This window comes from Camelina sativa, chromosome 9 (assembly GCF_000633955.1).
Source record: "Camelina sativa cultivar DH55 chromosome 9, Cs, whole genome shotgun sequence".
NCBI lineage: Eukaryota > Viridiplantae > Streptophyta > Magnoliopsida > Brassicales > Brassicaceae > Camelina > Camelina sativa.
Window position 1 is genome coordinate 27,393,293 of NC_025693.1, and position 25,975 is coordinate 27,419,267.

The 25,975-nt window shown below is 34.7% G+C and overlaps 6 protein-coding genes and 1 pseudogene across 8 annotated transcripts in view; 4 read left to right on the plus strand and 3 right to left on the minus strand.

Moving 5' to 3' along the window:
• Positions 1–4,851, minus strand: part of LOC104712547 (serine/threonine-protein kinase EDR1) — an 8,079-nt gene extending 3,228 nt beyond the window's left edge. Inside the window, exons 1-9 of one of the 3 annotated variants that reach the window (XM_019229398.1) lie at positions 4,835–4,851; positions 2,652–2,681; positions 2,278–2,544; positions 1,932–2,135; positions 1,243–1,416; positions 802–1,061; positions 532–651; positions 316–405; positions 82–177 (exon numbers count right to left, since the gene is read on the minus strand). In XM_019229398.1, the coding sequence (XP_019084943.1) occupies positions 82–177; positions 316–405; positions 532–651; positions 802–1,061; positions 1,243–1,416; positions 1,932–2,135; positions 2,278–2,526 (1,193 nt within the window). In that variant the 5' untranslated portion in view covers positions 2,527–2,544; positions 2,652–2,681; positions 4,835–4,851. Of the gene's footprint in view, positions 1–81; positions 178–315; positions 406–531; positions 652–801; positions 1,062–1,242; positions 1,417–1,931; positions 2,136–2,277; positions 2,545–2,651; positions 2,682–3,523; positions 3,882–4,834 lie in introns of those variants that run through there. The other 2 variants (XM_010429468.2, XM_010429467.2) reach the window with 2 other exon arrangements.
• LOC104712548 lies at positions 7,204–10,890 on the minus strand (annotated as a pseudogene).
• LOC104712549 (ribosomal L1 domain-containing protein 1-like) lies at positions 12,464–14,129 on the plus strand. Its single transcript, XM_010429469.1, has one exon. The coding sequence runs from the start codon at positions 12,526–12,528 to the stop codon at positions 13,900–13,902; it is 1,377 nt and encodes a 458-aa protein (XP_010427771.1). The 5' UTR covers positions 12,464–12,525; the 3' UTR covers positions 13,903–14,129.
• On the minus strand, positions 14,440–17,109 carry LOC104712551 (plant cysteine oxidase 5). The gene is made up of 6 exons (XM_010429470.1): positions 16,972–17,109; positions 16,186–16,461; positions 15,830–15,975; positions 15,360–15,513; positions 15,066–15,269; positions 14,440–14,806 (listed from the first exon to the last, which is right to left on the minus strand). The coding sequence occupies exons 2-6, from the start codon at positions 16,286–16,288 to the stop codon at positions 14,685–14,687; spliced, it is 729 nt and encodes a 242-aa protein (XP_010427772.1). The 5' UTR covers positions 16,289–16,461; positions 16,972–17,109; the 3' UTR covers positions 14,440–14,684.
• On the plus strand, positions 19,450–19,876 carry LOC109126195 (defensin-like protein 276). Its single transcript, XM_019229399.1, has 2 exons — positions 19,450–19,561; positions 19,652–19,876. The coding sequence occupies exons 1-2, from the start codon at positions 19,492–19,494 to the stop codon at positions 19,822–19,824; spliced, it is 243 nt and encodes an 80-aa protein (XP_019084944.1). The 5' UTR covers positions 19,450–19,491; the 3' UTR covers positions 19,825–19,876.
• Positions 21,823–23,375, plus strand: LOC104712552 (multiprotein-bridging factor 1b). The gene is made up of 4 exons (XM_010429471.2): positions 21,823–22,046; positions 22,440–22,523; positions 22,870–22,952; positions 23,043–23,375. Exons 1-4 carry the CDS (start codon positions 21,905–21,907, stop codon positions 23,160–23,162), a joined length of 429 nt encoding a protein of 142 aa, XP_010427773.1. The 5' UTR covers positions 21,823–21,904; the 3' UTR covers positions 23,163–23,375.
• LOC104712553 (serine/threonine-protein kinase CDL1-like) lies at positions 23,701–25,960 on the plus strand. The gene is made up of 6 exons (XM_010429472.2): positions 23,701–24,117; positions 24,313–24,551; positions 24,640–24,775; positions 24,968–25,226; positions 25,313–25,445; positions 25,533–25,960. Exons 1-6 carry the CDS (start codon positions 23,964–23,966, stop codon positions 25,839–25,841), a joined length of 1,230 nt encoding a protein of 409 aa, XP_010427774.1. The 5' UTR covers positions 23,701–23,963; the 3' UTR covers positions 25,842–25,960.

The window sequence follows — 25,975 nt, forward strand, 5'->3', positions numbered from 1 at the left end:
AAAAAAAAAGAAGCAAATATCAAATTTGCGAAAAACCTCTCCAGCATATACAAGTTGCAAAGGACAAAAACCTTAACTAACCTTGATGTGGCAGCATCACTGGTGAAATCTCGTGCCAAGTTCTTGTCGCCACTTAGCATGGACCTCGTACGGGCTCGGAAGGAAAGATGTTCGGGACTGTAGCCGCGATATAAATAAAAAAAGAAAGATCTAAGAAATTAGAAGACTGGAATTATGAGTGTGGGAAAATCAAACAACAAGTTACTTGGTTTCAAAATGCATATACATATACAATTCAACAGGGATGAGGGTAACCTGGAATTAGCAGTCCGCTGATCAGCAATGACCTTTCTCCGGCTCTGCCGCCAAAACTCGTTAGCCATGTTTGACTCGCTCTGTGAGAAACTGGAGAATAAAAGATAATATGAATGACATAAGGTTATCTATTCCATTCCTCGATTTAACAGAAGCTATCTTCAAACCTGGGGTTGGCTAGCACAGAAACATAATAATAACAACTAGGCTTATCACCTTAATTTCCTCTCTAGCGTAGAGGCAGATCGTAACAGCATATTCCTTGACGGTGGACCAGACACATTTGGAGACCCATCCAGTTTCCTGTGCAACGAAAGGTTTTCATCTTTTTCTGCACTGTACAACAACAACAATTAGAAACTCTGTAGGCAAAAACACTGAGTATTGAACAAAGGTGTAGTAAAATATGGTGCACACTATACTTATATAGTTAATGGATGTTCATGCAGTGAGATTTTACAATTTCGAACTTCAATATCTACTTACTTTTCATGGTCAATTCTCTCTGGATAACCAAACATGGGACTGTTTGGCTCCAAAGGTGAATCGCAAGAATCATTCTCTGCAGAGTCACTTTCCCCTGCCGCTGACATATGACTCATAAAAATTGCCTTGGTTGATAGAGGGATAAGCTGACCAGGAAATCGCATTAGATCAACCAGCATTTCCACAGAATTCAGCAGAACCGTGACAGAAATATGACTAAACGAGTCCACACTCTCAGCAGCTCCATCACTTGGCAAACCCTGATCAAACAAATCAACCAAAATGCATAGCATGATTAAAGGTGGTCAAAATATTCGGACTTTAAGTCATGACGAATATTTTTTCTCGAGAATAACATTTATCAAAACTAATCATCATATGCAAATATGGAGTGATTCTCAAGACCAGGGATCACATTGTTGTATGGTACTTAGCACTTACCACTACAAGCCTACTTTGAAGACCAACGGTATCAGCTAAAACTTTAAACAAGATTGCTCGAGGACGACAAGAACCATGCTTGATCTGTCCTAACAGTTGAATACCACAGTTTTCAAATGATTGTGTAGTTTTTGCCGGACTTTGGAGAGTTGATTGCTTATAAACATCTGCTACCTGCCAGACATTTCGACAAAAGATTTCAGATAACTAAAAGGAGTCAGCAAGAATTATGAAATGCCTGCTCTTACTGCATCTATAACATTTTGATGTTCCTGTAGAGACTAATAAATGGGATGCCAAGCAAACAAAAATACATATTCCCTAATAACGATTTTTTCCAAGTAAGCACAACTAGAGAAAGAATAAGGGAAAGAAACTATGTAGTCTATGGGTGTTTATCTTGAAACAAAACAGAAATATATTGATAGTTTCACAATATAGAAAACAAAGAAGACGTTAAGATCATGTGGCCTCTATCTTAGTATTGTAACGGGCACTCTCAAAATCACTTTTCATTAGACAGACATCTAGTCACAACTCTTCCTACCTCAAGTTTATCCATTTATGTTCACTATCTTTGCATGCAATTTAAATGGAAACAATATGGTTATTTAGTGATTTCATACAGGAAACAAATATATGACGCAGAGATACATTGAACATTTATACAAAGAAATTCAACCACTTACCAGTCCAGCAATTTTCTTGATAATGGTAGCTGGCTTTGAGTTCAATCCACTGACAAGTTTGGTAATCAGCTGCTTTTGCCTGAAAAGCTTTTTATCTTTCTGAAAATCAACAAGAATCACATCTGCCTTTAGACCTTCGTCACCCAGAGCATGAAGATCTTCCAATGTAGGAATGCTATTAAATAGCTGTTTCAATCTATTATCCTGTAGAAAAATTAAATATAAACATTGTTAAAGGAAGCAAAAAGAAAAAGACTTTTGACAGATAACACAAGTTAACCGAGTTCGAATACATCTCACTGAAACATCATTGAATACAGCTAATATAAACCTAAAAGTAGCTTACTGGGATCACAGAGTAGAAGCCATTTGGGATCGGCTCAGAAAGCGAACCAGTACTCCAGAGGATATTCGACGCAGTACAAGATGGCAGCCCATCTTGCCCAAGATTTCTGGGTGAGTCTTTAGTACTAGAGGTCTCTTCTTGCGATTCCAGATAAACAGAACCAAATCTCTCCACAAATTCTGAAGGCCACCAGGTTTGATTAGAAGGTCCTTGCTCTGATGGCCCAGCATCATCTCCCGTCTCTCCCATTGCCAATTTCCTTGATGCCTATAGTTATATCAACCCCTACTTATTACATAAGAGGAATATAGTAGATAAAAGAAGGAAATCCTAGAGACCAAAATATTGAGAAATGAGAAGCAAACTTCATTTACCACTAGCCCTTAATCTGAAGGTCATTCGATCTGCGTTCACAGAAACGAAAAAATGGTAAATAAAAACTATGATGGTATCGAAAAAACGGAAATAAAGAAGGCGGAGATTTCAATGAATTCACTTAACAATTTCAAATGCATAAATACAAAGATTACAGAAAGAAACTATTTGCACTTGTTTTCTCACATCACAACCATTGCCAACTAGAGACAAATTCAAAATTACACCAGTTCGATGTGTGCATTAGTCAAACTACTAGTCTTTTGATGCCTTTGCATCGTCTGTCTCAAATGATTGAAGCTATTCCGATCTCCTCAAAGTCTAGGGGAAAAAAAAAATCTAAATGATCAATCCTAAATGTCTCACTGGATGAATGCACAAAAATGATTCCTTATGAGCCAAAAACACAAAACAAGAAGCGGAAACTAAAGACTTAAAGATAAGGAAACCATCAGCATTTTCAATAAGAAGAAGAGAATCTCACATTCTCACTCTCATAATCCAATATCACTCTCAAGTCAACGACAGAATCTGAGTAATTGAGTAGAGCAAAACCAACATATATATAGATCCCACGAAAATCCCCAGGTACTAAAATATCCACAATTCTACATAAATTTACTCCCGTATATAGCAGTTCATAAAGTGCGATCTACCCAGAAACTCAGTTTCAACGCTAAACCAATCCTAACGCAAAACCCACCAAACTTTTAAAAACCGATACAACTATCTAGAAAACCCCACCTAAGACCGATCCAATACACAGCACGAAGTGTCACAAAGATAAAAACCAAATGAAATCACAATTCCAATGATGAGCATTTAAGGAAAAAAAAAAAAAAGTAGAGAAAGGGGTTTTTGAAAAAATCACCGTAATCAGATCCACGCATTCAAATTCCGATCGAACTCCCGATTCGAATAAATAAACGAAATCAAACTGCATAAAACAACGAACTCGATCTCACTGTTGAAGACAGATGCAGCGTACAAAAAAAAAAAAATCCCGATCAAAGGCAAAAAAAAGAGCTATGAGTTTCACACACACATATATGTATGTGTGTGCTTTGATTTGAATTTAATAAGAACTACTATTACAATTGGGATATTATTATACAGTGGTTTTTTTAGATTTTGATTTTGAGGGACCAAAAGAAAGAGAGAGAGAGAGAGAGTGATGGGATATTTAGGAAAGTGATGAAGACGAGGGAAAGGAGAGGAAGAAGAAGAAGAGAGACGACGACTGACCCCCCCCCCAAAACAAGTGACGATGGCCAAGTCACGTGCGAAGTTGATGAGTCACGTGTCATAAAGTAGATGCACCTCTCTCCGATAGACAGCTGGCAGCTCTCGTGAATCACCACCGTCGCTTTTCTTTCTTTTTTGATTGGCGGTGATGGTAATAAATCTTATTATGCATCTTTTTACTCTCTTTTTTTTTTTGGTCAATAATACATAAATTTTATAAAAAGAAAGAAAAATTAGCACATACATTAATTTTTTGACAACACATATATACCAATTAAAAGTGAGATGATCTTTATTCATTGAATGTAGTACATGACTTTTTTGAGTTATTATAGTGGATCTTAGTTAATTAATCTACTCAAAGTACTAATCAAGAATGTACTTTGATCTAATTTCGGATTTTTAAAAATTATTATCATACTTTTCCTATTGTTATGATTCTTTTGTTACTAAAAAAAATATGAAAGTACTTTTGAAAAACAATAAGACTACAAATTGTTGGTTAAAACTGAAAAAGTTAAAAAATATTAAGCTGAATAAAATTGGATTTGAATATTATTCAACACAATTATTTTCGAAATAGTAGATCAACAAATTGANAGTAATTGAGTAGAGCAAAACCAACATATATATAGATCCCACGAAAATCCCCAGGTACTAAAATATCCACAATTCTACATAAATTTACTCCCGTATATAGCAGTTCATAAAGTGCGATCTACCCAGAAACTCAGTTTCAACGCTAAACCAATCCTAACGCAAAACCCACCAAACTTTTAAAAACCGATACAACTATCTAGAAAACCCCACCTAAGACCGATCCAATACACAGCACGAAGTGTCACAAAGATAAAAACCAAATGAAATCACAATTCCAATGATGAGCATTTAAGGAAAAAAAAAAAAAAGTAGAGAAAGGGGTTTTTGTAAAAATCACCGTAATCAGATCCACGCATTCAAATTCCGATCGAACTCCCGATTCGAATAAATAAACGAAATCAAACTGCATAAAACAACGAACTCGATCTCACTGTTGAAGACAGATGCAGCGTACAAAAAAAAAAAAATCCCGATCAAAGGCAAAAAAAAGAGCTATGAGTTTCACACACACATATATGTATGTGTGTGCTTTGATTTGAATTTAATAAGAACTACTATTACAATTGGGATATTATTATACAGTGGTTTTTTTAGATTTTGATTTTGAGGGACCAAAAGAAAGAGAGAGAGAGAGAGAGTGATGGGATATTTAGGAAAGTGATGAAGACGAGGGAAAGGAGAGGAAGAAGAAGAAGAGAGACGACGACTGACCCCCCCCCCAAAACAAGTGACGATGGCCAAGTCACGTGCGAAGTTGATGAGTCACGTGTCATAAAGTAGATGCACCTCTCTCCGATAGACAGCTGGCAGCTCTCGTGAATCACCACCGTCGCTTTTCTTTCTTTTTTGATTGGCGGTGATGGTAATAAATCTTATTATGCATCTTTTTACTCTCTTTTTTTTTTTGGTCAATAATACATAAATTTTATAAAAAGAAAGAAAAATTAGCACATACATTAATTTTTTGACAACACATATATACCAATTAAAAGTGAGATGATCTTTATTCATTGAATGTAGTACATGACTTTTTTGAGTTATTATAGTGGATCTTAGTTAATTAATCTACTCAAAGTACTAATCAAGAATGTACTTTGATCTAATTTCGGATTTTTAAAAATTATTATCATACTTTTCCTATTGTTATGATTCTTTTGTTACTAAAAAAAATATGAAAGTACTTTTGAAAAACAATAAGACTACAAATTGTTGGTTAAAACTGAAAAAGTTAAAAAATATTAAGCTGAATAAAATTGGATTTGAATATTATTCAACACAATTATTTTCGAAATAGTAGATCAACAAATTGAACAATTTTATTGTAGAATTAATTTATTTTTTAAATTGAATGGATTGAATAGTTTTTTTTTAACTTTTTTAACCCTTTCCATTTAAATGGTATAAGTTGGTTGGATATTTTTTTTAACCCTTTCAACATTTTTAATCGTGCAAACATTTGCATCCAAATTAACGAACCTCAGATGTACTAAAATTGAATCTACGATAATTGAATAACAAAAAAAATGATAGAGGAGGGTTAAACATTAGAAACAGGACCTGTTACTTTTAAATCTAATGACGTACTGATGATGATGACTATTTGTTGTGCAATTATGGCAAATTTAGTTATAAAAAAAATTAGAGAAAATTTAAATAAAAGTGGATCACGTCAAGGTCAATTAGATTTGAAGGAAAAAAAAAAACTTGCACGTGGAACATTATCATCGAATCTATTCCTTTTTTTTCTTTTTTCCTTTTTCCCCGGTTAATGTTTTTTGTTTAGCCAAAGTTTAATATTCTTCGAATAATTCTAATAACCAACTAATTAAAACGAAAATGAATTCTCATGTTTACAACCCCACTTTAACCATTTTGACCAAAATACAACTATTAGCAAACCTAAAAATATTTAGAATCTATTTAACATTTTATCGGTATCTATGTTTTAGTTTAATTATAGATAGATATAATGGGTTTTGATGATAAAAACAATATCAAATTTGATGAAGAAACTAGTCAAATGGATGTGATAATTATAGGGATAATAGTTTTTCGGTAAAACACTATATCAGTTTTTATCAAGAAAATATATTTTCCAAAAGCATTGGATCGGTGATTGTAAGACCATACTGAAAATAGTAATAAGGATTAAAATTTGTTGAAGTGAATGGTTGCAGCGGTTGGGGCGGATAAATCCGTTTATAAACTACACTGTTTTTTATTTACCATTCATCAAATGTATTCCGCAGTTGTGCGGTCTAAAAGATACAGAGAAAAAACCGCTACGGACCAACTGCAGACTATTTTTAGGGTAGATTAAACCGCTGACGAATTTGACCACCCCAACCGCAATTACCATTCAGATCCAAAGAAAAACACACCATCTAAACCATCTTTTTATCTCCGGTAATAATTCTTTTTGGCAATTAATGAGGAAATTATTTCATCAACCCACTTTATAAGCCGAAAATGAGGAACGCAAGTGCTGGTGCCCTCGTCATTTTGCCACCGACACCTTGACTCTATATAAAAAATTTCAGTAATATGCTATACTAATAACTGGTTTGTTCGGTTAAACCGAATCCCAAAAATGAAAAAATAAAGAGCCAGTTTCGGCTATTCATTCGTTGAAGATCAAACAAATGGTAGAGTGACACGTCTTCTTTAGCCGCCGTATATGCTGACCACTTAACTTCATCCAGACAATTTCAGAATCACAAGAAGCTTCTTAAAAAAAAACAAAAGACAATAGTACAAGTTACAACGACCGTTTAAAAACACTACTATTAGAGAAAAGATCACTAACTAAATCATCAACCAAAGCGGAAACAATCTCTCCTTCAATATCAATGCCTTCCTCAAACATCTCTCTTTCGTAACCAATCCACCTCCCTTCGAAACAGCTCATATCATGATCCACAAGCTCGTCGATCATCATCTCTCTCATCTTCTTCAACCCTTTTACTTCTCTGTTCAGTTCTTCAGCCAACAGATCTCTATGTTCCAACAAAACCCCACCTGACATCATCATCCCTTTGCCGGTTCCAATTAACATCCTTTCAAATTTCACCGCTAGGCACTGATTCACACATTCGAAAAGTGCCTTTCTTTCTGTCTTCGTTGACATCGCAGCTTCTCGAGAGCGTTCCATTTCATCAAAGAGACTCGAGGGTAATAATGATTCATTAGTGATTGTCCCTGAGGCCAAGTCTTGAAACATGAGCTGTCCAGAGTTGAGTATCTCGGTTATGTACTCGAGCTCCCAATCGAGTGTTGATGAATCTGTTTCATCTAAAGTGTGCTGGGACTCGTTTGATGAAACCCAAGTGAGCTCTTGATCTGATGAACTCTCTTTCATGCCTGAAATTACCAACAACATTCAGCTTATTTAACTGCCAAGACTATTTGGTGTGAATTCAGACATATATTCACAAAGACATACCATATTCTCTGTCATGTCTGCAATCAGAGATGCTCTTGCTGCAGGAGAGTGCAAAATCATCGGCTTCTGTAAGAGTGGTGATGCTACTACCTTCTTGTTCTTCTCCCTGTATCATCATCTTCTTCTTCTGTAAGGAGAAAAAAAGACAAGATTTTCTCAGAGACTAGTAAGCATTTGATATGATAGAATAGTGAAGCTGCAGTTTATCGAAACTAACCTGGACTTTCTGGTTGTTAAAGAATGAAGTGCAGTCAGAAACAGATTCACTCTCTGTTACAACTTTATCAAGACTGCTACGAGTCAATTCACTATATTTTGATGGCGATGAAACCATCCCATTCGCTCTATCCTTTGAAATGGAACTCAAAGACTCTTCTTGGATCAAGCTAGAGTTCGATGATTCAATCTTCGAGGTCAACTCCCTGAGTTTTTGCTCCAAAAGAGCATTTAAAGAGTCACCTCCTATCACATTGAACTTCACAGCAGAGTCTGCATCTTGTTTGGTTCCTTGTGAATGAGATGATAAACCTTTGATCGAAGATGAGAAAGTGAAAGATATCACATCCATGTCCCTTTTCTGATCATCTTTACTCATACTCGAGTCTCCATCACTGGAAATGTTACATTTTATCGACTTTTCACCCCTTTTTGATCCGCTTATCTTCATATATTATCGATTCTTGCACTCCATTCCGCGGCTTTTTGTTTCGAGGAAGACTCTTTTTGCGGGATAAAGGTAAAGAAGAGGTTTTTTCTGCTGATGCCATAGTAAATCCAGGGCTCTTCGATATAGACCCACTTTCCACAATAACCTTATTTACTACTTTGTTCATTACTTTCCTGGATTGCTGATTGTCTCTGCAGTTCTGTTTCTGGTGGTTCTGCTTAAGCACATTCTTCCCGGTGCTCAAGGAAGATCCTTTGATACTGTTTTGGCTTTTAACCGCCCTATTTTTTGCTTCCACTTTCTCCTTTTGTCCCGTAGACATCCTCTTGTTGCCACTTGATGACATTGTTGAGCTGTCTTGCTTCTTGTTACTACTGGCCTTTGCTTGCGCAGAGAAAGAAGGTGGCTTCACTTCACCTTTCAACCCATCACAGCTGCTTTTCCCCAATACTGTAGCTTTCTTCTCGTTTTGATCTCCTCTTAGGTGCCTACTGTTGCGAGTATCATTAGAAGAGATTTGAGGAACTGAACTTGACATTTTCTGTGCAGCTTCTAGTTTCTCTTTAAAATCACGAATCCTCAATGGAACTGGCGACGAAGAATCAGACGATGACACCACCCGTGTTCTTGCAATCATCCGTGGACTTTGCTCCATCATTCTTGAAGCAGCTTCCATAACATAAGCAGGGTTCCTAGATGGAACAAATCCAGGGTTCCTTATTGGAGACAAGAGCTTGTTGTGAGTGACAGAGATCGGTTTAGCTGATCTTGGTGGTAAGGTTTCGGTTTGAAACCGCTCAATCATCCGCTTACGCGGCCCTTTACTTGTTCTTGAATCCAAATGATCCCAAGAACCGCCATCGAATCCACTCTGATGATCAACATTAGCATCCCAAGTGGTGCTTGCCTGGCGGGAGGATCTGAGAAAGTATGGATCAAGATCAGGATTATTAACCCGTGGTTCCAAAACGTTTGGTAGCGGTAAACCCTCTAAACCCATAAGCCTGGCTACCACACTCGGTGCTTTAACCACATTTCCATCATCACTAGTTACAGATGAAGCACAACAGCTCGAGTCACTTCTCGGGTTGTAAGTTGAGTTCTTGACAGATTGATCAACCTCAAACTGTTAAAACAGAATCACACCACACACCAGAGAACACAATAAGTTCATGTCTGACAAATAAAGCATTGCATAAAACAAGGAAAACGGTATTGAGCAAAGGCTTACAACAGAATGCGGCGTCATAGAGGGGTTTTGAACATTCTCTTTTGCTTGCTTAGATTCTTCTGTATATAAAAAAAAATAAACTTTTGATTAATTGAACTGTATTACCTTAGGTTATATATATACAACAAACATTTTTGTATACATAGAAAACAAAAAAGAATGAAGAAGAAACCAGAGAGTTGGGAGAGATTGGATGAGAAAAGCTTCTTCCTGGATTTGCCATGCCAATCAAACAGATTTAGAAACGCTCCTCTAGGTCTTTTCCTCTCAACAACGTCCATCTTAAATTCCACCTATGAGATCACAAAAACTGAGTCAGTTTCAATGAAATGTACTTACAAGACACTGGATCCCATCATAACAACATCAGACAAAACCAAAAGAAGACCAAAATTTTAAAGGAAATTAGATCAGGAATGAAATAATTTTACCTCTCTCAGTTTCTATCTTTATCAGAATGCCAAAGATCTCATTTTTTTTTTGGTTACTTATGGATCAATTCAGTAAGTGTAATTTGCAGAAACACTTATTAAAGATTACCCAATTCAGCGAAATGAGAAGCCAGATGTGTTTTTGCAAATTGGATCGAGCCAAATCGAAAAAAGACTATGGCGCTAGACGATCTTCTTCCCTAAGAATCAACTAAAGCTCTCCACTTTAATCTCTCTCGCTCACAATCGCACTGAAGAATATCAAACGACGGAGGAAGAACATAAAACACACAAAATAAGATTTAATCAAATCAAACAAAATAAATCGAAAGAGAAAAATTTGGGGTTTTTGCGTAATGGGTAAGATCAGGAAAGCTCAAAACAGATTAGAGATTGGGAATTTTTGGGAGTTGAGATTAGGGATTTGGGTAGTGAGCTAAAAGAAGTATTGTAGAAGCAGCCAGAGACGTTTTTAAAAAAAAAAATAGAGAGAGATAAGAAGAGTTTGAATTGAAATGACGACAGAGAGAGCCGTTGCAAAGATGAAGAGAGAGAGAGAGAAGACAAAGAGAGTTTTGAATTTTTTTAGGACATTGAAAGCTCCCCTCCTTTAGGATTATTGAAAGTGTTATGTTTTTTATTCTTTACGAAAAAGGAAAAAAATCTTTTTTTTTTTTTTTGTTTGGTGTATGTGCTCGATCGCTCGAGCTCGTAGTCACAAGCACTGACCCATGCTTGAATGCTACCAACGAGCCACTAGCGACATGCACAAAAATCTTTTTTTTTTTACAACAACTATTTTGGCTTTTGTTTATATAGCATGATCACATCTAATATAATGTAGCTTTGATAATGTTTTATATTTGGTATCCAATGCAGATCGAGATTGCTACTGTATATGCTTATTTTTCAGTTTCTAGTTTGAAACGTATGCGAGAATTTGAATTGGTTTAGGGGACACACAAAAATAACACATAATTTAAAAAAGGTCATATAACGTTTCAATTTATCAGGTGTATAAAAATAAGGGAAAAATAAAGGCAAAGACTTTATTGTATACAGTGCAGTCATTGTATAAGTATTATACTATATGTCATCTTTTTATAATCTTTTCAATTCTTTTTTTTTGGTGCATTTAGTTTTTGGGTCTCACTCGGGCTCCACATTCGTAATAGTATAATCTTTGAATATTTGTAATGCTTCATTCTATTATTCGATCACTTGAAAGTTAAAACTTTTTCTTTTAGTGTTTGGACTTTTGAGCTTACAAAATCAGAGTTTTAAAAAGAAAGAAAAAAAAGAGAGTAAATGAGTAGATGAAGTTGTTGTGGTTGAGTTGCTTTGAAGTAGCGAATCCAAGGTAGAGTAGAGCATATGAGAACGATGCCTGAGCAATTAGATGAAGCCCTAGGAGCCTTCACACGCATGGAGGAGACTTGAATCTCACAATGCAGAGTCTATAGTAAAATGATGCTTAATTATCTTATGCTCTTGAAAATTAAACTTCCACAGAATCTTGAGAAATAATTTATTTTTCTATTTAACTAAACTTTTTTTTTCACCCACACACATGTATATATATATATATATATCCCAAAACATATATTCGCTAAATAATACGAAGATGATATCAAATTATTAGAATTTAATATTTTAATCGTAGTTATAGTTTGTTAAAACATTTAAATTATCACCATAGTTTAAAAAATATTTAAAACATAGCAAGAAAAGTTAAAGGGACAATGACAAACCACAAACAAACATGGTTGAAAGGTTGACTCATATAAATATAAGAATAATATATTTCTTATTTGTGATTTCTAACCAAAAGAATATTATTTTGAGTGAATATTTTTTTTTTTTAAAAGAATTGTTTGACATAAAAAATAATAATAATAATTTGGTGAATTTTTTCCTTGACAAAAAGTAGAGAATTTATAAATTTCCAAAACCACTAAATCCAACAAAATTATAAAGCGTCGTTACTCTATTCCCTCTTTTCATTTCCACATAGACTTTTAGAAATCGATGATAGCATAGCATCATCAATCAAAACAAAAGTCTTCGATAAATATAATAAACTAAAAATAAGTTCAGCCCATATTTGTTAAAAAACAAAATGGGCCCAAAACAAAATTAGGCCCATTTATTACCGGTGATAAATCCTAAAGTCATATAGAGCATTCTTTGGTGATTGATCTTCCTCCTCCTTAAACCCTAATTCTCTCTCTCTCGCTCTCTACCCCAAATCTCTCAAATGACCACCACAGAGTCGCCGCCGCCGCCGCCGCCGCAACAGACGGAGCAACAACTTGTTCCCGCTTCGCAGACGTCAAGAGTGAGTCCCAAGACCGTTAGAAGCGCCATCGATGGTCTTATCAACTGGAGAAGCGAAAAATCAAAAACAGAGAAGCCTCAACTTCTCGAGCAAGACGAGCTCCTCTACCTCTTCGTTACCCTGAAGAAGATTCCACAGACGACCCGTACGAACGCTCATCGTATCCCTTTGCCTCATCCTCTTATCAACCCGTCGGAAGATTCGCCGGAGATTTGTCTCATTATCGACGATAGACCTAAGAGCGGTCTCACCAAGGCTGATGCGATGAAGAAGATCAAATCGGAGAATATTCCGATCACCAAGGTTCTTAAGCTGTCGAAGCTCAAGTCTGATTACAAGCCGTTCGAAGCTAAGAGGAAGCTCTGCGATTCGTACGACATGTTCTTCGCTGATCGGAGGATTCTTCATCTGCTCCCGAGGTTGATTGGGAAGAAGTTCTTCCTCAGAAAGAAGATTCCTGTGGCGGTTGATTTGAATCACAAGAACTGGAAAGAGCAGATTGAGAAAGCTTGTGGTTCTGCTATGTTCTTCATGAGTACTGGAACGTGTAGTGTTGTTAAGGTTGGGAAATTGTCTATGGAGGGTAGTGAGATTGCTGAGAATGTGATGGCGACTTTGAATGGAGTAGTTGAGATTTTGCCTAATAAGTGGAAGTACGTTAGGTCTTTGCATTTGAAGTTGTCTGAGAGTTTGGCATTGCCTATATACCAGGCTGTGCCTGACTTGAAGCTCAAGATTGATGCTTTTGGAAGTGGGAAGAATGTGGTTAAGGAGGAGAAGAAGGGTGAAGGTGAAGTTGAAGAAGTTGCTGATGATTCTAGCGAGAAGAGTGTTTCGGTTAAGGGTAAGAAGAAGAAGGGTATGATTCATGAGGTTAGGTATATGGATAGTAATGTATCCGAGGTGCTTGATGAGGATGAGATTGGTGGTGATGAGGAGAAGGATGAGATTGTTGTTGAGTCTGCGGGTAAGGAGGAGAAGAAGATGAAGAAGAGGAAGAAGGAGGTCAGTGAGGTTGCAGAGAGTGAGAAGCCGGTGAAGAAAGCTGCCAAAGGGAAGTTGAAGCCAGAAGTTGAGAAACCGGTGAAGAAAGCTGCCAAAGGGAATTTGAAGCCAGAAGTTGAGAAACCGATGAAGGTAGCGGTCAAGGGGAAGGTGAAACCAGATGTTGTGAAGCTGGAGAAGAGCAAGGATGTGTTAAAGGCGAAAAAGACTACAAAGATTGCCAAAGACGAGTCTGGTGGTGGATTGAAACCGAAGAGGAAGAAGAGTGTGCTTAGGAAACCTACTAAGTGAACATCTCGTCTTTTTGCTTGTTTTGCCATTGAGTAATTTTGAGTATGATTTTATGTTTTTTTTTTCTTTCTAGTTATTACATTTTGAGCCCTTTCATATCGTGTACTACTTCTGTGAAACATCGAACTGGTGAATGTGGTTTGATGGTTTTGTGGAGGAAACATACTGTTAGCTTTTTCAAGTGCTTACTTAACGTTTTTCATTCTAAACAACGCCTATTTATCTGAGTTTTACTGTCATAAGCATTGTATCGATCGAGTTATTGTAGGTACTTACACGATCCTGATCTTGATCTTCATCTCTTAGTGAATTTGCTCACCAAAGGTTAACACTTCAAAAGCATCTATAGCTCTCATAGCACAATTATATCAAAAATCTGCATGAGTTTCTTGATTACTCTTCATGGCCAACAGAAGAATTCAAGGTTGCTAATGGTGTGTAGACACGCAATAAAAACAGGCAAAAGATCATTGAAAACAAAACAATATAAAAACTATATATGACTCTGTTTATGAGCAATTTGTTTACGCAGCTGCATATAAAAAGGGACCAAAAAAATTATAATATTGAACTAGTAGTGAAGTAATCATAAAGATTGTATGTAGTAAACATATTATCATACAACGAAATAAGCTGGAACTTAATGTGGTCACAAATATGTAAAGAACCCGACCATTATGCAGCCAGCCTCTGAATGGTTTACCAATTATTCTCCCGAGTCCTGATGGTAAGCTCCTTTCTCTTTCTGCTCTTTTCTTATATGCTTAAACCTTTTTGTAATCTCATTTTCTAATCACAGGACCTCTGTACGGAACTCTCCAGATCACAAAGCTATCAGGAGGTTGATACTCTTCGAGCCATGTAACATTTGAGATCACTTGTCCATTCATCACTTCAATCTCACCTGGTTTCAAACATGATGTCATCAACAACATTGCCATAGTAACAAATGAATGTCATAAACAAAATCTGTTTAGCAATACACACAATGAGCGTGTTCCATGATATCTGTGTTTATCTAATTAAGAACCTTGACGTTTAACCCATGACTCCTCAGCAAAGTGTTATGAAAGTAGTAACATTATGAAATCTAGTAGCATTTTTAAGCGATTAAGTTATAAAGTTTATAAAGTAAATTTCTCTTGAAGTTTGTGTTTTTTTACCAGGTAAGTCTCGTATTGGGGATTTCCGGAAGTAATTGCAGTGTCTGCCATGAGTAGAAGAGTATGGAGGAGATAAGATGTCGAAGATTGCACAATGAGTAATGGCTTTGAAACAATGAATGTTGCCGCCGGTTGTTGGATATAGAGTGGTCGCTGGGGTAGGGGCAGTCATATCAGTATCCTTGACCAGCTTTGCAGGTCTTGCTATGAGTAAAAGGAAACAACAATTACTCATTTTGAAATAATTTGCATAGCCCGGGTGTTACACTGGTGCAGTTTACATGTCACTATTACCTTGTAATGGATCGTCTAGCTCTGATTGGTCAGGCTCAACCCAATCATATGACTTCACGTGCATAGAACCATAAACAAGCTTGCTTAGCACTGTCATGCCTGGATGATTATGAAGTGGTATGATAGACCCAGGTGGCATGCAGAAAATTCCAATCTGACAAAATAATGATCAAAGCCTAATAAGCAGATAAGAAAAGCAAGAATTTTGCATTTCGGAACATTGTTTAACAGCAGTATAAATCCGAGCGTTTTACTCCATGGCTTCGAGTAATGGCCATACCAGGAACCAAATAGATTAGTCATGATGAGAGATCTGGTTCAACATGGGACGTCTAGCTTAGGTAGTTCTACTAAAATATCATCAGCCTTGCATAAATTTTAAAGCCTATCCACCTTTATCTCAATAGTTCATAGCCATTTTGAAGGTGAAAGCTACATGCAATACCATCCTAAAAAGAAAGTTAGCTCACCGAGAAGCTGTCACACTCATGTAACTGAAGGTATTTTATAGCTGGCAGAGAATGATGGTTTCCATTACGCTCGTTCCCAGGACCAGGCCAGTTACGCACCAATTGTGCTTCCTGTTCGAGACCAACATCAGAAGGCTTGATTTTCTCTGAAATAATAAATAAAGGTATCAAGTATGTCCGGTCCGCAAGTATTAAACCTGATAAACAACAACAGTATTCTAATGATAACACAAGAGAGTGTGATACCCAAAACTAGTACTGCAATTCAGACATTGCTAAAAAAAACATTATGGGAGCAAGCAAGATTGCAGAAAGAGAAAAATTTGCAAGACAGTGGAACAAAAATGAAGTCGTACCCAACATATTGCGAACCTTGTCTAAGGCCTCCTCAGACACAGGTCCATTGGATGAGAGAGATGCCTTGCAAGTATTGAAAAGCCTCTGAATATAATACGGCATGATACGAAAAAGGAAGCAAAACTCCAAGTTCTTGAGAGCTCCTAACTTTGGTTAACCCTCTTTGGCTCTGGTCAAGCTTTGAATTATCTAAAATACAAAGATGAGCGGACGGTGTATCTGTTTCCAGTTTCAGCACCAGCGATCACCTTCTTCAATGATTCTCAAGCACTGCCCTGAAAGAAGAGAAAAAGACAACAAAAATTAACTTCATTATAGAGCTCCACAATCGAAACAAACAAATCTGAATAACAGATAATACAAATCCAAAAGTGCGTCTCTGACACTGACAAAGGTTGTGTGTTTTTGATGAACTCTAACAAGTAAAGGATTAATCTTTTTCTTACATATCGAATTCAAAATCACTGCATCTGCCTAATTGAGCATATAATTTGCCAAGAATAGAATTTTAGGTCAGTTATTTTGGTAAAACTGAATCATATAAATCGAACAGAATTGAATTGAACGGTGCCCAGAAGATTCTACCAATTCATTCAAACATATATATCATCAAAATTAGAAAACATAGTGGAACAAGAGAAATTGAATATATTACGAGTTGTTGCAGCAAGTAGAAGAAAACAGCTAAAACTAGAAGGAGAAGGAGATGATATAGAGATGACAAGGTGAGCTTCAAATTCAAAACATGGGTTAAGAGTTATATATAGAGAGAGAGTGAGAGAGACCTTTCGAGCAGAAGAGTGAATAATCCGAAGAAAGGCGAGAATCGGAGGAAAAGAAACGATGATGGAAATGGTGTTTTTTAGTCGGAGGAGGAGGAGGAGGAGGAATCAGAATTTGATCTTTTTGCTTTGTGAGTCACTTAAAAACGTCAAGTCTTCACTCTCTCTCCCCGTACGTTTCAAAATAGTCAATTCCAACCCCCTTTTGCTTTTTTTCTTTTTCTTTTTTGGTTCGTATCAATTCCATTTCACCTGCATATGATTTCTCTAGGACAAGAACAAACTATAACTTTATTTTATGGCCAAACAACACTTAGGCACTGGTACTAATTAATTCATTCTCGTGCGAGTTAGAAAATGAAAGCATGAGAAACGTGATTGAATTAAAAGATGGATGGTCGATATTTAAGACGGTGTATTCGATCTAATATTCCGAGTGATTTGAGTTTTTATGAAATTTTAAATGTTTTTGAAGATTTTAGAGAAGTTGATATGATTTATTTAAAAACTCTTTCAAATCCTAAAAAACATGATACTTGAATTTCTGTATTTTTAACTAAAAATATCATCTCAAATTTTACAGAATCTCAAAAAACATTAATTAAAATCCAAATTCACAAACTATTTTGAATAACAATAGATTTTAAAGTATTTTTTTTTAATCATTAATTCAATAACCATAGATTTTCAGATGACTTATTCATGATTGAATAATAATACAGAATTTTACACAAATCACTTAAAATATTAAGTTGAACACATTTCTCTTAAGCATGAATACTAATTAATTCGTTCTAGCGCGAGTTTCTTATAAAGAATGGTAATAAATGGAGTTGACCGGACAAATCTCATCTTATACAATCTTACATTTTACTATATCAAAAATGTATCAAATAAAAATTAACAAAATCTAATTTGCAAAAAATTGAATCAACGTTATTTTAGATATATTTGTTATGTTGTTATCTCATAAGTACTAATTTTACCTCATGCCATAATCAGTTTTAAATGAGTGAAATTTATAAAATAAAAACATATATAAAGATATAGAGACATTCTCTTTAAATAACTGAAGATTCATTCCTATAAATTATAATATATTTAGAATTGACTTATGTTTTAACATATGTATTACAAAAATACATGTGTTGAAATTATAAAATCAAACATAAAAAATATTACTAATATTCTTAAATGGATTTTTTTAAATGATATATATTAATATTTGAAACTTTTTAATCTAAAATAAATTTCATCATTCGACATTCGGTTAATTAATCACATTTAACTATCTATTTCATCGTAAAACCATAATTCACTTCTTCATGGGTTAGAGTTAAAATTTTTATTAAAAAAATGAGCATCATATGAGATAATATGTATATTGGTTAGTATTTTAAATTTAACAATAAAAATAATCAGTAAAAAAATCAGTTAACATCCACAAAAATTTTGGAAATCCAAAAATAACCTAAATATTATTCTTCTATATGTCATAATTTCATAAGTAATACTTTTGTCAATTTTCATCAATTAACCAAAAATTCATTCCTACAAACTCATTTTTTCTATTTTTTCCAGGTTTTTCATATTACTACATGCATTAAAATCTTAAAATAAAACATGTAAAACTATACTAATACACATCATGTATTGAAATTTTTTATTTTTAAGTTCATTATTCTTTCAAGGTTTTGTGTGCTTACTTACAATCCAAAATTATATTACAACGATAAATACAATTTATATCCGACTAAAATTATGTTAAATAACTTATATTATTCTTTATAATTTTGTTATTCATTATTTATTGATTAATATACATGCTTAATTAATTCCGTTTTTGCTTACACATGTCAAATTTTATTGAGAACACACGTATAATATAATGAGTAACATACAATGGAAAATATATTGATTTTGTTAGTTTTCTTTTTTGATTAAGAAAAAAAAAATTTAGTAATATAAACATGTAAACTTCTATAAATATAATTGGTTGTCTTACTACGTTTATAAAAAGAAGAAATTTATTGACACGTGTCAACATCTAATCAATATATTTGACATGTGTCACGATCTTGTTAATAATTAACTTTGACATCAAGGTTTATATAATAAGATGGTCATAAATGGAGTTGACCGGACAAATCTCATCTTATACATTTATTAAACAAGTATCAAATAAATTTATTTAACTACTGTTTGCGGGAGGTAGCGGAAAAACCAGTCAACACCTTACTTATCTCATTTTAGTAATTTTATTATTATTATTATGACTTCCTCAAAAATGGCATGAACAAAAAAAGAAAAAAACTTTTAAAATTTGTAATTACAGGTTGTATGTGACTTCAAAAATTATTTGATTTAGATTTTTTCTGCAACCTGAAATGGTAAGTCTATATATATTTAAAGAAATTTTGAATAGAAAAATATATATAAGAGGATAACCATTTGCTCAAAAACCAAAACGAAAAAGAAAAAAAAAACTAAACACTTCACAAGAGAAAGATTAGAGAAACAATAATGTCAGCACAAAAATATAATTTTGCTTTTCTACTATTAATTATTTGTCTTCTGTTTACTCAATCAACAGGTAATATGTTATTTTTTTAATTATTCATATAAAATAAAGAATGTAAGAAAATAAGTTAATTTGTATGTTACTTTTTTTTTTCTTTTTCAGCAAGCGGTTGTGTTTTGAAAGGCTATTGTACAACTGATGACATTTGCAAACACTTATGCGGAGGCCAAGGAGTAGATCCAAAGTTTCAATTGTGTGTTCCTTATTCTTCAAAAGGAGGCAAATGTTGTTGTTTACATTATGATGGGGCACCATCGTCAAGTGAAGATATATAGTTTCTTTTTCTACAAAGATACTATATATTTGTATTATGAGTTATCATGCGAATTAAAAATAATAAAAATGAATATTTGGATTAATTTTGAATATTCTTTTTGAAGTATGATATTTTCACCAACTCACAATTCACCAACAAAGAATTATAGTGTAAATTCTATTAAATAAAATCGTTAATCGATTAACAATTTGGTATATAACATTAGATTATAAAAACAAAAATTTGGACCAACAAAATTATGAAGAAATTAACTTTTTTAAAGCAGAAAAACTAAATATAAGAGGAGCCCAACCTTCCACAAAAATAAATAAATAAGCTCTTAAAACACTTCACTTAATAAAATAACACAATCAAGATTCACTGAGATGTGTTTATGTATATAACTTGTTAAATTCACAAGGGATTTTTACTAGAAGTACCACATTTCAAAAAAAAAACTTTTCAGAAATGACACATTATTTTTATCTTTCTTAAAGTACCAAATCCCATTTTTTGGTCATCAATATGTGACCATTATGTCTTTGACGATTGTGTGGCTAGGGAGAGTGAGTGAACTAGATGTGTCAGATATGCAGACTTTAAATTTTTTAAAAAAATTATTGACAATTTTGAGGAAAAGAAGAAAAGAGGTGGAAGAACTCAAATAACAATATTTTATATAAAAAAAAGAATTGGGAAGTTGAGAGATAATGTAGAGAAGTTTGAGTTTTCAGATATATAAAATTTTCTATTATCTACAAATTCAAATTGGTAGACAATATTGAATTGGTAGACAATAATGAATTTTTACAAAGATGTCCACAATATTTGAATCGGTAGACGATATTGAATTTCCAAAATTACAAATTTGTCCATTATCGTTCAGAGAGATTTGATAATGTAATGTTCTAAAACATGTCCACCGAGGTGAAAAATGTTGTCTTCCATGATATTTGACAATGTAATGTTATAAAACATGTCCACCAAGGTGAAAAATGTTGTCTACCATGATTTAACATGTGTTTTATTTTCTTTTCTACCTTTTGACCTGGTCATTTAATTGTATTGCATGTATACATTTAATAGTTAAGTATTGTAAAAGCAAAATCATTAAATAGTTATTTGATTTTGAAAATAAAATTGCATTAAATACACTAAGAAAATCATCATTTTTTATACAAAATAAAATTCTAAAACATCATGTATTCTAATACCGAGGGAGTAGTAAATAATGAATTTAAAGTATGCATTAATTGTTTATTAAAAATAAATATTAAATTTTTAAAAAATTAAATGTCAAATGAGAGAGTAAAAACTAACTTTTATGTATATGATGGTGTGTTTTTTTAACACTTTCGAAAGCCGAAGCTTTTTAAATGAAGGTGTACAGCTGATTTGCAATATTAAAGGTATTAATAGCTAAAGTCCGTTTAGTCCACCAATTTCAAAACGGGCTTTCTCGGCCTTTGTCCCTTATTTCTTGGACTATAATGTCTGTTCATCTATGTTTTCTCGTATACTCCCTTCTGTATAAGAAAGAATGATGTTTTAGAATTTTTACAAAGATTAAGAAAATAATAATTGGTGATTAATTTTGCTTTTAATACTCATTTAGTTGTGTTTTTTTAACACTTGTCAATCAACTGCATAAACACATTTAATTTTATATTGTAAAAGTAAAAATATTAATTAGTTAAAAATAAAAGTGCATTAAATATACTAAAGAAAATCATCTTTTGTGATACAAGTAAAAATCCTAAAACATCATGGTAGTATTTATTATAGCTTAATGTCAATTTATTATTTCGGTTAAAATTCCGACATTGTCAAAAAAAAATCCGACCAACATTATCGTAAACGCGGCTTCCGCAAGATATTTTTAGCTGGGAAGTTAAAAATAATATAAATATATTCCGTTAGAGGGCCTTCAATCTTAGCTTTTTACTTAATATCCCCTTCTGGAATAAAAATCACTAAATATAAATTGCAAAACGATCCTTTCTAATACTTCTCTTTATCTCTCTCATTTCTTTAGTTTATCCACGAACGAAAGAAAACCTAAAAGAAGAAGAAAAGGAAAAAATCTCCGAAGAGAAGCCATGGCAGGAGTTGGACCGATGACTCAAGATTGGGAACCAGTTGTGATCCGTAAGAAAGCTCCTAACTCTGCTGCTAAGCGCGACGAGAAGACTGTCAACGCCGCTCGTCGTAGCGGAGCCGATATCGAGACCGTTCGCAAATGTTTGTTTTTCTTTCTCGATCTCCCCCTCTTTTCTGATCTGCCTTCTTTTTATTATTAAGCTTTGCCATAATACTTATCTGGTTTTATTATGCTATTAGATTTTTGCCGATTGAATCTAGGTTGAGTTGTTACTACGCTGGATTAGGGTTATTCATATACCTTCGCCGCCACTGTCTTAGTATGCTTTCTTTTAAAGGATTTGTGTTAGGGTTATCGTTTGTTATGATTTCAATTGCGTTTTGAGCAGTAACAGTTTTTGCCCTGAGGTTGTTAAATGACTATTGCTCGATTACTTGGTTTTCTATTGCTCATGAATCTTGTTTTTGTCTTTTGTTCAATATGAATCTTATAAGTTGTGTAACGGGATCTCTTTTGTTTTTGCTTGGTTTTAGTCAATGCTGGATCCAACAAGGCTGCATCAAGTGGCACGTCCTTGAACACGAAGAGGCTTGATGATGACACTGAGAACTTATCTCGTGAGTATTTATACATATCTGAATCATTCATCTGATTTCTATTAGTACCTACCTGCCTCTGTAATCTGTATGTATCCTGGGACATAGTTTTATACTAGTCATGTTACTATAAGGGCAATACTTGGCGTATGTCGTTCTGGGTTGCTAATGTTTTCTCCCAGTCTGAATTTTTTTAGTGAGATGATGTTTTTGTTTGTTAATGGGGTTATCAGGATGCGGAAGAGCTGAAAGCTTTGTGTATCTTAGTTTCCACAAATCATTGTGTTCTCCATTTCTTGTTGATAGATCTGTCAGGAATGTTGGCTATCGTCTAACACCTTGTTTGTGTATGGGTTGTGTAATCTAGATGACCGTGTGCCTACTGAGTTGAAGAAAGCTATCATGCACGCCAGAGGGGAGAAGAAGCTGACTCAATCCCAACTCGCCCAAGTACTTTCTCTCTTTTCTCTGTTGTTACACTTGTTTGTATGTAGTCTGGATTCATGGTGGTAACATTATCATATGTTTTGATTTCTGTAGCTGATCAATGAGAAGCCACAAGTGATCCAAGAATACGAGTCAGGAAAAGCAATCCCGAATCAGCAGATCCTTTCTAAGCTGGAGAGAGCACTTGGTGCTAAACTCCGTGGAAAGAAGTAAGAACAAATCTCTTTAAGGTGAAAAAAAAACTAATCGCAGTTTCTCTCTCCAGTTCAGATGCTTTACCATATGCTATGAAAAGTGAAAACTATATATGGTTGGTTTTAATGGCATAGTAGTGTGTTGCGAGGAATCTTTTATGATGTGAGAAAAAAACAAAGCTGTTTGGAACTTTATGTCATTATAAATAATCTGTTTTCTTTCGTTTCGTCATGTCTCGTAAACCCCATCTTCCACTGTTGAAAGTTCAAGGTTAAAATTTGATCTACTGTCTGCTAACAATGATTTGATCAAATTGATTCTGAAATATGTAGTTATGTACCGTATTAATTGGAAACTATGAAGAGAAAAATAATTACTTGGAATCTAAACGAACGAAGCTTAATTTTGGGATGGATCGAATATGGGCCTTGATTACTTTTACGCTTGGTCCATATAAAACTCTGAGGGACTATACTGTACCAAATTAAAGTAAAGGGAAAAGACTGTAAAGTTGCGGGTGAATACGTACATACCTGCAACTATTCCCCGCGCCACAAAACAAAACAGTACAAGTGAGTCAGAGTGGAGTGAAGCTGACATTCACACTCACACAAACACAAAAAATCAAAAATCAAGAAAAGACTAATTTTTCACGGACCCCGAAGCTTTAACTTATTCCTCCACTGTTTCAATTTCATCTCCTCCTTCTCTCTCAGTGGCAATTTCTAGGGTTTTCACATTTTTCTTTTCTTTTCCATTTCTGGAAACTAGTACAAAGGCTACTACTACTTCTTCTTTCAAGGGAGACAACAACAAAAAATGGAGACAGACGAAGCATACCAAAAGAAAGAGCGTGCTGCACTTGTGTCCATTGTGGTTCTTGCTTGTCTTGCTCTTTCTTCTTTGTTCGTCGCCTTTAGCTACTACTGCTACATTCGTAACAAAGTTTCTAAGCGTCACAGAATTAGCAAGAGTAAGAAGAAGCTCCCACAATTTACCTTTAACAAAGTTCTTATCTTTATCTGCATTTTCTTGTTCTTACGCACTCTGTCTTCACAGGGAACTTGAAATTTGTTACTAATTAAGGAATCTTTGGATGATGATTTTCAATTAGGGTCCGATTTATTTATCATCTGGGTATTGAATTTTACCTGTCGAATTTTTTTAGGGTTTGATTGCGAGGAGAAAGGCGATTGTCAAAAGGTACAAGATTTAACTGGCAATGGGTTACAGATTTTCACTTTTAAGCAATTGCATTCAGCGACTGGTGGATTTAGCAAGTCTAATGTGGTTGGGCATGGTGGGTTTGGGTTGGTTTATCGTGGTGTGCTTAACGATGGGAGAAAAGTTGCTATCAAGTTCATGGATCATGCAGGGAAGCAAGGTGAAGAAGAATTCAAGATGGAGGTTTGTTTATTATTTGAGCTACATTTTTGCTGTTTGTAGAGTTTTTGATTACTTCTAACGACTGATCAATTTTTGTATCTGGTGACAGGTTGAGTTACTGAGCCGTCTGCGTTCACCATACTTGTTGGCACTTCTTGGTTATTGCTCAGACAATAGTCACAAACTGCTTGTGTATGAGTTTATGGCCAATGGTGGTCTGCAGGAACACCTTTATCTTAACAACAGTAAGTTCATTTTGCTGGTAATGTTAGAAGTTGTGGCTGTGCCTTTTTTACTTCTATGCATATCCTTTGTGTAATTGCATTTTGGAACATGAATCCTTAGATAATGTATTGTATTTACTAATTGGTGAACATAGCATCTGGAGTTCTCATTGTCGATTTGATATAGAATTTTGTTTTTTTTCTTGCATATAGGATCTGGTTCTGTCCCACCGAGATTAGATTGGGAAACTCGGATGAGGATAGCTCTGGAAGCTGCAAAAGGCTTGGAATATCTCCATGAACAAGTATCACCCCCAGTGATTCACAGAGACTTTAAGAGCAGCAATATTCTGCTGGACAGAAACTTCAACGCCAAAGTTTCAGATTTCGGATTGGCTAAAGTCGGATCAGATAAAGCTGGTGGACACGTTTCTACCCGTGTATTAGGCACACAAGGATATGTTGCTCCTGAGTATGTTCTCTCCACTCAGTAGATTTCATTGTTCTTCCATCACTTCAACTTGATTAGCTCTAATATAACACCCATTTCTTGTTCAGGTACGCATTAACCGGTCACTTGACAACAAAATCAGATGTCTATAGCTACGGTGTAGTCCTGTTAGAGTTACTAACCGGTAGGGTTCCAGTAGATATGAAGAGAGCTACAGGAGAAGGCGTTCTTGTCTCTTGGGTACACCATTCCTTTTCAAAAATTGCTCCTGTGTCATTTCTTCTCTGTCATTTGCTATAATAACTTCTCTTATCCTTTTTTCTACAGGCTTTGCCTCAATTGGCTGATAGAGAAAAAGTAGTAGACATAATGGATCCAACACTGGAAGGACAGTACTCGACAAAAGAAGTGGTTCAAGTTGCAGCAATAGCAGCAATGTGTGTTCAAGCAGAAGCTGACTATAGACCATTAATGGCAGATGTGGTGCAGTCACTGGTTCCATTAGTGAGAAACCGTAGGTCAGCTTCAAAGCTTAGTGGCTGCTCTAGTAGCTTTAGCTTGGCTAGGTCTCCTACTTCACCTGGTAAAGCAAGCAAGCATCTGTTCTCAATAAAAACAGAGGAAAACAAAATGTAAGGCTTCTATTTTTCTTCTTTTTGACATGAATATGTAAGGCTTTTTATCTACTACGGGTTTTGCTAAAACAGACTCTAATGTAACACTTTTGAGTGATTAAACATGGAAATTAATAATTATCATCAAATAAAGAG

What these genes read in the sequence shown, in the direction of transcription:
- LOC104712551 (XM_010429470.1), bottom strand. Translation starts at nt 16,288, where the DNA reads ATGCCGTATTATATTCAGAGGCTTTTCAATACTTGCAAGGCATCTCTC. An exon ending in ATGAGTGTGACAGCTTCTCG is followed by an intron (nt 15,514 to 15,829) that starts GTGAGCTAACTT and finishes TTATTTTGTCAG; the next exon opens with ATTGGAATTTTCTGCATGCC. An exon ending in GCTAGACGATCCATTACAAG is followed by an intron (nt 15,270 to 15,359) that starts GTAATAGTGACA and finishes TTTTACTCATAG; the next exon opens with CAAGACCTGCAAAGCTGGTC.
- LOC109126195 (XM_019229399.1), top strand. Translation starts at nt 19,492, where the DNA reads ATGTCAGCACAAAAATATAATTTTGCTTTTCTACTATTAATTATTTGT. An exon ending in TCTGTTTACTCAATCAACAG is followed by an intron (nt 19,562 to 19,651) that starts GTAATATGTTAT and finishes TTTCTTTTTCAG; the next exon opens with CAAGCGGTTGTGTTTTGAAA.
- LOC104712549 (XM_010429469.1), top strand. Translation starts at nt 12,526, where the DNA reads ATGACCACCACAGAGTCGCCGCCGCCGCCGCCGCCGCAACAGACGGAG.
- LOC104712552 (XM_010429471.2), top strand. Translation starts at nt 21,905, where the DNA reads ATGGCAGGAGTTGGACCGATGACTCAAGATTGGGAACCAGTTGTGATC. An exon ending in TATCGAGACCGTTCGCAAAT is followed by an intron (nt 22,047 to 22,439) that starts GTTTGTTTTTCT and finishes GCTTGGTTTTAG; the next exon opens with TCAATGCTGGATCCAACAAG. An exon ending in CTCAATCCCAACTCGCCCAA is followed by an intron (nt 22,953 to 23,042) that starts GTACTTTCTCTC and finishes TGATTTCTGTAG; the next exon opens with CTGATCAATGAGAAGCCACA.
- LOC104712553 (XM_010429472.2), top strand. Translation starts at nt 23,964, where the DNA reads ATGGAGACAGACGAAGCATACCAAAAGAAAGAGCGTGCTGCACTTGTG. An exon ending in ACACCTTTATCTTAACAACA is followed by an intron (nt 24,776 to 24,967) that starts GTAAGTTCATTT and finishes TCTTGCATATAG; the next exon opens with GATCTGGTTCTGTCCCACCG. An exon ending in AAGGCGTTCTTGTCTCTTGG is followed by an intron (nt 25,446 to 25,532) that starts GTACACCATTCC and finishes TTTTTTCTACAG; the next exon opens with GCTTTGCCTCAATTGGCTGA.